The following is a 10,678-nucleotide window of genomic DNA, read 5'->3' as shown; positions in this document are numbered from 1 at the left end:
GGGGCCTCAGAGCCAGGACACGGAACCAGGGCCCAGGAGGGGGTTGAAGGGTGGGAAGGGAGGAAGTGGTGCTCTCTCTCTGTCCAGCAAGCCGTTGGGCAAACACAAGTGGGTGCCGCTGTGCCCAAGGTTCTGGGGTACGTGCAGGTACAGGCACCGGGGGGGGGGGCGGGTGGCCCTGAGGAAGGGGGGGACCCGTGGGAGCCCACCGCCCCCAACACCCCGGGGAGAGCAGCCGCCCAAGACAAGCAACCACCCAGACCAAGGTCCAGCCAAACAGCAGCTTTATTAGTGATGCTGGGCTCTTTCCATACCATACAGCGTGCGCCCCAGTATTCCCCAGGGTTTCCAGGGAATGCCTTGGGGCGTCGGGACAATACTGTGTAGCATTTACACTGGGATGATATAAATAAAGCTTTGGTGTATAGGTTTCCAGGAGAGGTTAACACAGGTTAACACTGCGAGACGAATACTTCACACAACACCAGCTGTCAACGTGAACTGGGGTTTTGGCCAAGGGGTAACTTCTAAATGATGAGACGCTGGGGGCTGCTCCAGGCCCCAGCGGTAGGAGGGGGCGTCTAGGGCTGAGGCTCCACTTGACCCTGTCGTTTTGCCTTCATCTGCAGGTACCGCCCTTTGCCTTCCTCAAAGCGCTTCTTCTCGTCCTCAGTCTCGGGCTGCGGACCACACACAGAGAAGCAGGCAGGTTAGAGAACCTGTGACTGCAGCGGAGCCTGGGCCCTGCCCCGCCCCGGCCCCAGCTTCCTGACAGCCCACAGCGAGCATCCCTCCCCGTGTCACCTTCCACAGCAGGCCAAATGCTGAGCCCAGCGCCATTTGGGTGATGAACTTCAGCGGAAAACACAGTTGATGATGAAACGCGGGAGGGGAGGCCTAAAGCAGAGCCGAGCCAGCGCAAGGAAAAGGGACCCCCACGTTTGCGCCACTCCCAGGGAATGCCAGCTGCTGTCCGTCTCTGCCCCGAAGGGAAGTGGGGACAAGCACCGTGCTGGCTGGGTGACCTTGAGAAGGCCACTTTACCAGGAGTGAGTGACCACACTGTGGGCAGCGAGTCCTGGCCAGCACAGATGCCTAGGAAGTGGCACCTGGTGTCCTCTTCACCTCTTCTCTGCTGCTTCCTTCCTCTGAGCAACCTAAGAAGCCAGGTCCCCGAGTGACCAGGGGACTTGGCCAAGGGCTGGGTTTTGCCCAGGGCAGTCCCGGCTTGTGCCTGCCGACCCAGCAGGATGGCGAACGGTGCCCCCTCTCACTCTTGAGAGTGGCCTGGCCTGGCCGCTAAGTGGTGTGGCCCTGGCCAGAGAGGTCCACTGCGGCAGCATCAGGGGGTCACTTCCCAAGGCTCCATCTCTTGCCCCCCAGGGCCAGCGATTCGGGCTTAAAGAGCTGTGCGAATTCCTCTGGGATGACACTGCCTTGCGACACTATGAAGGTGTCTGAAAGCCAAAGAAATGGGGCAGTTGCCCTTCATCCACAATGACACCAAGCCCTAGCAGCTATTTTTGGCCCAAGGGTTTTACAGACAAATGGTATATTGGCAAAAGAGAGAACGATCAGCCTGAGGATGGAATATCAGGTCATACCGAATACTTCCTCCCCTTCAGCCTTCTCAGCAATTGTTCTCTAAATGTCACCAGGTGTAAACTGTCAAACCTTGCGGCTCAAAGCCAGTAGAAAGTTCTGGTATCTGAAGCACTAGGATCGTGGTCCTTATAGTGGTTCCGGTTCCTGTCTGAAGAGTCTCAGGGCAAACATGGAAAATGGTGGCTTTTCCAAGACACTTTATTGGAGGCCTGCTCTGGTTTCACCTCTGGCTGACTTTTTAAAAATAAAATTTGAGGCTACTCAATTTGACTTGAAACAGCACAGGGAGATAAACTGTTCTATCTCAGTTTCAGCAGGCAGTTCTAAGCGGGCAAGACCCCCGAGTCCTCCAGCCCCTGCTGCCCAAGGCACCCCATGAACACAAGTCCACATCCTGCTGGGCCCAGCCCAAGGTTTCTGCACACATCCAGGTAGAATGTCGTTTTGCCTTCGCACGAATCACTTGAGGATCTTGTAAATGTGGATTCTGACCTGGTGGGTCTGGGGGTCAGAGGCTGAGACCTGTTTCTTTTTTTTTTTTTTCTTTTTAATAAATTTATTTATTTATTTTTGGCTGCATTGGGTCTTCGTTGCTGCGCGCAGGCTTTCTCTAGTTGCGGCGAGCGGGGGCTTCTCTTTGTTGCGGTGCGCAGGCTTCTCATCGTGGTGGCTTCTCGTTGCGGAGCATGGGCTCTAGGCACGCGGGCTTCAGCAGTTGTGGCACACGGGCTCAGTAGTTGTGGCTTGCGGGCTCTAGAGCGCAGGCTCCGTAGTTGTGGCGCACGGGCTTAGTTGCTCTGCAGCATGTGGGATCTTCCCGGACCAGGGCTCGAACCTGTGTCCCCTGCACTGGCAGGCGGATTCTTAATCACTGCGCCACCAGGGAAGTCCTGAGACCCGTTTCTAGCACGGGTCCAGGTGATGCGATGCTGCTGCCCGCAGAGCACTTTGGGTAGCAGGACCCTGGCTCCTCCCCATCTCCATCCCTGTTCCAAACGGGGGACAGCCAAAGCGGCCAAGAATGCAAGGTCAAGGCCACCAGGCTAGAACAGTGGGGGCTTTTTCCTCCCCCTCCCCATATGGAATTTGCTTGGCATGGCTGAGGAGACCTGTGGCTCCCATCCACCTGCAGCCCGAAGGCACAGCCCTTCCTTAGTGGGAGGAGGGGTGTAGCCGGGCTTCCTGCCTGCCTCGCAGATGACCCCATCAGTGCCTATGGGGTCCCAGAGCTGGGAACCGGGGAGTCGGGGCCCGGTGGGGCTGGCTGAGAGGAGAGCTGGAGGAGGGCAGTGGGGGGTCTGGACCACGTTCCAAGGTTCCTGCCAGCTCTAGAAACCCGCCCCTCTCTGCTGGGGCTCTGGAGCAGGCCCTCCTTCTAGCTGGTGGAGTTGCCATCTCGGGGGCAGGGGAAAGAAGGCAAGGGCTTATTAGAAAGAAAACGATTTCTCAGAAGCAAGAGAGTGTGAGCTTGGCCTGGGTAAGGCAGCAGGACCAAGAGGTGGCGGCTACCAGGCCCTCTGCAGAGCCCCCTGGAGCCACGGCCTGCCTCGCGAGACGGGCTTCCTGTTTCTCCAGCCCATCAGTAGTCTTGGAAACCAGCAGATATGGGATTCAGGTGAGAACTGGGTCCCTAAGTGCCAGGGTCATCAGCCAAGTGCTCCTGGGGCTCCAGGGAGCAGGGAGGGGACCCAGGGAGGGTGGCAAACGGCCCCGTGGAGCTGCTGGCGTGAGCTCAGGAGCTGGCGTCCCATCTGTCAGGCAAGGATGGTCCACGTGAGGCCAGGGCCTGGGTGGGGGGTGCTGGCACTGGGACTGAGGAAGGGCTGCTGGGCCCGGGAGACGCCCGGGGAGCAGCCCACCCTCTGTGGGCACCTAGCCATTGACCCCTTGGGGCCGCCCACACCGCGCACTTGGGTTCTTTCCCTCAAGGACGCACACCACCGTTCAGTTTGCGTTGACACCACTGCCTGCAAACTTGCAGCAGGAGTGCGGGCTCTGTGGCCTCCTGCATCCCGGGTCTCTGTCTCCCAGCTCCAAAAGGGAGATGAAGCCTTCTTGATGATTTGTGGCCAAACGGGTCTGGAAACCTGAACGCTAATTAGCCTCTCCCAGCTAATGATGCACACAGGTCAAAATCTTGAAGTCAAATAAACCTGTTGAATGGTGTTTAATCAGGGCTGTCCCGCAATGATTTAGCCAGGGACCCCTTTTCCTAAGGAACCTTACTCCCATCTTGGGGGTGGCCGAATGGGAAGCGCGGCCCACCCTCTCCTGAGGTCAGCTTGTGGCACGCCATCAGAGCTGGCCGACAGCCCCGGGAGAAAGAAGCCGGGCACAAAGGCCCACCTCACGTGTGAGCCCAGTTACACAAACGTCCAGAACAGGCAACTCGACAGAGAACACAGATTAGTGGTGGCCAGGGGTTGGGGGAGGGATGAAGACTGGCGGTGTGCTGTGTCTTTTGGGGTTTTTTTTAAAGAAATGCAAGCATTTCTTTCTTGCTTTTTCTTTTTAAATAATTTATTTGTGTATTCATTTTTGGCCACGTTGGGTCTTCATTGCTGCGTGCGGGCTTTCTCTAGTTGTGGCGGGGGGGGGCCACTCCTCGTTGCGGTGCGCGGGCTTCTCATTGCAGCAGCTTCTCTTGTTGCGGAGTGCGAGCTCTAGGAGTGCGGGCTTCAGTAGTTGCGGCTTGTGGGGTTCAGCAGTTGTGGCTCACGGGCTCTAGAGCGCAGGCTCAGTATTTGTGGCACACGGGCCTAGTTGCTCCGCGTCATGTGGGATCTTCCCAGACCAGGGCTCGGACCCGTGTCCCCTGCATTGGCAGGCAGATTCTTAACCACTGCGCCACCAGGGAAGTCCCTCCTTTTTTAAAAAAAATAATTAATCAATTAATTAATGGCTGCATTGGGTCTTGCTGCTGTGCGCAGGCTTTCTCTAGCTGTGGTGAGCGGGGGCTACTCTTTGTTGAGGTGCGCAGACTTCGCATTGCGGTGGCTTCTCTTGTTGCGGAGCACAGGCTCTAGGCACGTGGGCTTCAGTAGTTACAGCTCATGGGGCTTAGTTGCTCCGTGGCATGTGGGATCTTCCCGGACCAGGGCTCGAACCCGTGTCCCCTGCATTGGCAGGCGGATTCTTAACCACTGCGCCACCAGGGAAGCCCAGATTGTACATTTTAAGCAGGGGAACTGTACGGCGTGTAATTATATCTGAAAAGCACCCCAGAGGTACAAGTGCCATCCTAGTTTACAGAAAGTCAAAGGGAAGGTTCAGTGGGGCGGTGCCCCACCCAAATCCGGGCACATGACGGAGGGGCACCAGGGCTGGGGTGATGCGCACTGAATTAAACCATGCACTTGCCCTGCCGCGGCGCCCGGGCCTGGATGCGTGCACTCCCCACGAGCACACAGACCACCCCCTGCGGGACCCTGCCTTGGGGAGCTGACCCGCTAGCTGACCACACACGGGAAAAGAGGTAGCCGACGCAGCACTAGGAACGTGACAATGGCAGGGACCAAAGACAAAGGAGAGCAGAGTGAGGTGGTCTCGAGGGCCAGGTCCTGGGGAGGGTTCCTGGGAAGGCGTGCGGGCACCACCCAGCCCACGAGAGTCTGTGTAACAACCCAGGAGGGGTTCGGAGCTGTCACGCTCCCCTCCCACCAATGAGGACGCAGGGCAGAGGCTGAGGCTGAGCTAGCGACAGCCGCTAAGTGGCAGAGCCGCAGTCTGAGCTGCTGCTGCCCTCCAGACCAGCCTGTGTTGATGGGCTCTCGGGGCGGGCCTGTCGGTGGGCAGCAGGGCACGCAGTGGCCCTCCCGTGTCACCCTGGTGACCCTCCAGAATGAGCCTGGAGCCCCCTGGGCCTGCAGCGGCCCAGCCCCCCTGGCTCTTCTCCATCCGGGAGGGGACAAGCCGGGGCAGGGGTGCGTTCCTGTCCCAGCCTTGGAGCCGGGCGCATCCCCGAGGAGCTGCCTGGGCACTAGAGGCGAAGAGCAGACGGGCGCTGCGCCTTCCCCTTCTGCCAGGTCCTGTGAGTGCCAGCGGGCCACATGCAGCTGCCCGAGCGTCCTCCGGATCTCCACACACACGAACAAAAATGCCGGCCCTTCCATCACATTTGGGGCCACGACCCCCATGCTCTCCGCACACTCACGAGGAATGCCCTCTCTAGGTCATAAGCTCTGGGAGTGAGGGGTGAATGTCTGGGGGGAGCACAGCATCTAGAAGCCAGGGGAGGACCACGTTGGGTCCTCATCAGGGCCGGTTCTGGGGCAGCGGGCAGGATGTCCACTTCCGGGTCGTGCCCGCACAGGGTGGGCACCTCGTCTGCTTCCCCTTGTCCCACCAGGCCCTGATGTGCAGCTGTGACGAGCCCAGCCCTCTACGGGGTCACCCTAGATGACTGCAGCTACTCACCCCCTCAGCAGCCAACGGGCCACCACGTGTCCAGAACGGGTGCACCAAAGGCTATGAATTCTTCTCTCAAAGCATGACCTGAGGAGAGGCTGAGGCCAAGGTGCAGGTACAAGACAGGGTACATTCTAGTCTCTGCTCAGTGGAGGGAGGGGCCCGCGGGCCCTGGGCCTCAGAGCTGCTGCCCTGAGTCTCTGACGTTCAGTGTTCTGCAGCTAACTCATCAGCCAGGAGCTGCCCTCGGACAGCCCTCACGCCGCTGATGGTGGATGTGCAGGCAGCTGGCCAGCTGGAGAGCGTGGCCAAGCCATGTGCCAGGCCTGGGGGGAAGGAGCCAGACGAGGGCTCATCCCTCTTCTCGCCTCTGGGGACGGCGGCCTGGGCTGCACGTTCCAGGCTCTGAGGATTCGGTGCTGCTACCCCAAATGCTGACGGTCCTCCTCACTGGCCTGCCCTGGAAGGTGCCCAGCAAGGGCACACGTTTAAGAAGACAGGCCCTGGCCGCCACCCTAGGGGGAAACAGAGCCAGAGATGAGCAGAGCAGCCTCTCTGCGGAGGTGGGCGCCCTGCCCTGCTGGCTGGTGGACACTCAGCCTCCCCAGGGCCACGAGCTCTGATAAACAGCTCTCCTGGCCAAGTGACTAAGAGGGTCCACCACTTCCCTGCTGGGCACGGAGCTGACAGAACGAGACAGATGGCTCCCGGCACGCGGCCCCGCCCACGGCCCCGCCCACGGCCCAGCGGCCGCCTCCTCACCTCCTCGCAGTCCGTCTCCCTCCATCCGGCAAAGTAAATAAATACATAAGTTGTTGGCTGTTGCTGTTTTTAATGGGGGTTGGAGGTGACGGGGAGAAGGGGAGGACAAGGCTCCTCCATGGGAAGTCACATTTTCCCTCAAGTGCCTGAAGCTGTTGGCAGGGAGGAGGGCTCACGACCCCCCCGCAAGTGGCCCCCTGTGGGTATGAAAAAGGAGGGTGACAGCAAAGGGGCCCACAGGCCGCTCAAGGCGTGGTGACCCCTGTTTACCTGCCTGGTGGAAGGGACAGTGGAGGGGTGGTGAGGACCACAGGGTCACAGGGACCTGCTGTGTGGCCTCAAGAGACGCTGCCCGCCTCCCCAGGGCCAGGTCCTCCCACCTGTAAAATGGGGTTCTCAAGGAGGTGACGTGGCAAAGGGTTTCCTGCACTGCCAGTGCGGGCCGCTCTCCGCGCACGGCAGTCACACCGCGTGTGTGTGCGCGCGCACGTGCACGCTCGTGAACTACTGTCATCACGAATGGCCTTAGAGACCAACTGCGCTCCTGTCTGCCGACCCATAGCCACTGCGCTGGGAGGAGGGCGAACGGCCCTGGGGGTCACCTTAAGGCAGCTGGGCCTTTGGAACGTCACACAGCCCCAGGGACGTGGGGGTGAGGGGAGGGTCCCAGGGCCGGCCCCTCTGTGCTCCGGGCACCCCGCTGGCTCCCACCCGCCCGCTGGCTCCGGGCCCCCGGGCCTCCGATGTGCATCTTCTCCCCCTCTCCCCCCTCCTCCCACCGCGCTTCCTGCCAACGCTGTCTTCCGGGCTCCCGTCAGTGCAAACCAAATGTTTTCCATTTTGCATTTTCTGTGCTTCCAGAACACACATTTGGAACTTGGCAGGGAGGGTGAGTGACTAAGTTCCACCCTCAGTAAAATCAAGAGCTTGTCCTTTTTGTAATTAACGAACGTCTGGTGCGAAGAGGGTTCCCAGTGGTGATATAACAACTTCCTGTGAGCCTGAGGGACGGCAGACCTTCTTAATTAGGAAGCCATGCGGCACAGCCTCTCCGGTCTTCATAACAGGAGACGAGAGGGATTGTGGGACAATCATGAAGGCAATTAAGACATCCTCCAACTACTGGGGCCCTTCAGTGTGGCGTGGCGAGGGGCTCTGTGCATGGTGGTGTCCAGGAGTCCCCAGCCCCGCAGGCAGCTGTGTCCCCCAAGTGCAGCTCCACCTGCAGACCCCGACCCCAGGGGTGCTGGGCTGGGCACCCGGGAAGCCGCCGTCCGGGGGTTTAGTTCCCAGCGGCCGCAGGCTGGGTCTCACCGCCACCGCCGCCAGCACACGCAGCCCCAAGCCTCCAATGATGGGACCGCCATGGGGAGTTGTAGACACCCTTGCCAGGGGCTCCCCTCACCCCACAGCACCAGCTCAGCCCCTGAAATCACTGCCCTCGTGTGCGGTCACGAAATTCCCCTGCGGAAGGGCCAAGAGGAGGCTATGGAAGAGGCAGGGAGCTTGGGCGCTGCCTGGGAAAGGGCAGCGACGGGTACCAGTCTCCGCTGGGAGAGGGGACACAGGCCCTGCTCACAGCACTGGCCCCTGTACCAGCTCTGTGGACACGGCTGTCCCCACCAGACGACAGCTATAAGGTCCTCACCGCCTTTTTCTGAGCCCTTCCCACGGGCTGGGCCCCGGCCAGGGGCAGCGTCCTCACCGCAAGCCTCTGGCCCTGCGTGTGCTCACTCGTGTCGGCGTCTTCCCTTCCCAGCACAGGGCCTGAGACACGGCGGGGCCCAGAAGGCGTTTGCTGAGTGAACGAGCAAACCAACGGAGACTGCAGCGAGAAGGCCACATCAGTGTGACGTGTGTTAGAGAGTCTGCTCGATGGACACATTCAGGCAACCTCCGTGCCCAAGCAGCTCCAGAAGGCTCAGAGCACCCAGGGGCTCGGCAGGGGCCTGCGCTGGTGACAGAGGCACAAGGTGGGGCGTCCGGCACACCTAGGGGTGGACAACCCCCTCCCGCCCCCGATGAAGCATCTCCTCTCCTGCTGGCAGGGCCGGCATGCCGTTCTCTGATTCTGTGTGTGCACATGAGCGGGGAGATCCTTCTGCGTGCTTCCTCCCACTGCGGGGTTCCGGGGTCTGTTTCTTCCTTGCATCTTTGAGCACGGGGTTCGGAAGTGTCCCTGTCCCTGGCAGGCCTTTGCCAGGGGACTCCACGCCACCTCACAGAGAAAGCACAAGGCTGCCAAGAAGCCACGGTTCTCACATGGCGGGGCGGCCTTGTGGTCCACCCCAGGACACACCAGGCATGAGCTCACCCTCCTGAAAGACCCTCCCTCTCAGGTCCTGCGGCCGTGGCCCTTGCCTGGGCCCAATGACCTTCACAGTCCTCTCCCCAGCTTCGAAGTCACCTTCCAGGGGGGCCACAGTGAATCAAGGCTGTCCCGACTCTAGCTGGGATGCTCCTCTTTCCGCTGCACCCTCTGCCCACGGGCCTCTCTTCCTGCAGCCGTGTTTCCAGCACCATCTGGGGTCAGGCCTAACAGTGTCCTTGAGAGCCTGCCTCGGGCCTTCACCTTCTATAGAAATCACAACAGCTGGGGTCACCTGGGTTTGGAGACACAGCACTGAAGCAACAAGAAGCTGATGTTCCAGAGGTAGAACCTACCAACGTTTTAACGAGAAAAAGTGTGTCATCGGTGCATTGGGCCCTCTTCTGGAGAGTTGACTGTTGAACTTGAATTGAGTGTTCTCCAGAGCACTACTGTTCCACAAAGAGGCCAGCCCAGAGCCGTCAGGGACACGGGATCTTCAGGAGACGTGAAGACTGGACGGGTTAAGAAGGTCAGAGGAAGAGTCTGGGCTCATGGCAGAGCAGAGGTGAGAGCCAGGCTGGCGGGCGCAGCACCCTCTCATCCACACCCCCTATGGTACCCGCACCCCTGGTTCCAGGGGCAGGTGGGACTCACAGGCCACTACAAGTTCCCAAACGCCACCCATTCAGGGGACAGAAGCAGCTTCAGGATTCTGGCATTTCCCCATGACAAGGCAGACTCCCTGCTAAGCATCCAAAGCCAAGGGAGAGAGAGAGAGGACATGGGGTCAAGAAGCTTCACGTATATTCTAGTCCCCGACTCGCTCCTGTGGACGGGCAGCAAGGGCACAGCCTCCCTCACTGACGTGGCTCCCCGGACCCTTCCTGGAACAGACGAGTCAGTCCTGCTGTGCTCCAGTCTGAGTTTCGTAAATCAGGGAGCAAGTAGAAATCATTCCAGCACACCGAATGTCTGGGACAGAGGTGTCTCCCCAAGCCGTAGGGCCACCTGGGGCCCCCAGCCCAAAACAAGCCCCATGTGAGGGCCCTCTTCCCTTCCCTGGGGGTGGGATGTATGTTCCTTTCACCATATCAGGCTGTAAAGAGCAGGCCTGGCCATGGTTGCGGGGAGGTGGTGGCTGCCCCTTCACCTCCAGGCTCGGGTCCTAGGATCGAGGAGCTGCCCACTGCCGGAAGCCTTGGCCCCGTGCTTCCTCTTCGGTGCAAAGTAGCGAGGAGCTCTCTGGTTAGATCACGGAGATGGTGCCGAGACCACAGAGGACCTGCCGGCCTGGGGTGGCTCCAGTGGGGAAACGGAGGCTCAGAGACCAGAAGGGGCTGCCATGGCCAAGGGGCTCAGGGTCTGCTCCAGGTCGACTCCATGGCAGGGCCGGCCACTGGACTCTGGGCGAGTCCCTGCCCATCACTGTCACTGTGGCCTGTCTGTGGGCTCGGACAACCCACCCTGACACCCACCAGGGAGGCGGGTCGGCATCTCGTGAACGCTCAGCTGCCTCCCCTGGGACCATCGCTGCTGTGGGCACCGGGGGCATCCACCCTGCCGGCTCCCTCCCAGTAGACAGAGAATGGCCTC

The 10,678-nt window shown here is 60.3% G+C and overlaps 1 protein-coding gene across 1 annotated transcript in view; it reads right to left on the bottom strand.

Moving 5' to 3' along the window:
- Positions 1 to 267: 267 nt before the first annotated feature.
- ACOT7 (acyl-CoA thioesterase 7) overlaps positions 268 to 10,678 on the bottom strand; it is a 90,918-nt gene continuing 80,507 nt past the window's right edge. Inside the window, exon 9 of the mRNA XM_022598407.2 lies at positions 268 to 680. Within this exon, the coding sequence (XP_022454115.1) occupies positions 582 to 680 (99 nt within the window). The 3' untranslated portion in view covers positions 268 to 581. The remainder of the gene's footprint in view (positions 681 to 10,678) is intronic.

This window comes from Delphinapterus leucas, chromosome 1, assembly GCF_059928025.1.
Source record: "Delphinapterus leucas isolate spDelLeu-1000000601 "Yukka" chromosome 1, BTC_Dleu_Yukka2, whole genome shotgun sequence".
NCBI lineage: Eukaryota > Metazoa > Chordata > Mammalia > Artiodactyla > Monodontidae > Delphinapterus > Delphinapterus leucas.
Note: the sequence above shows the minus strand (reverse complement) of the source record. Positions and strands in the feature narration are given on the sequence as shown.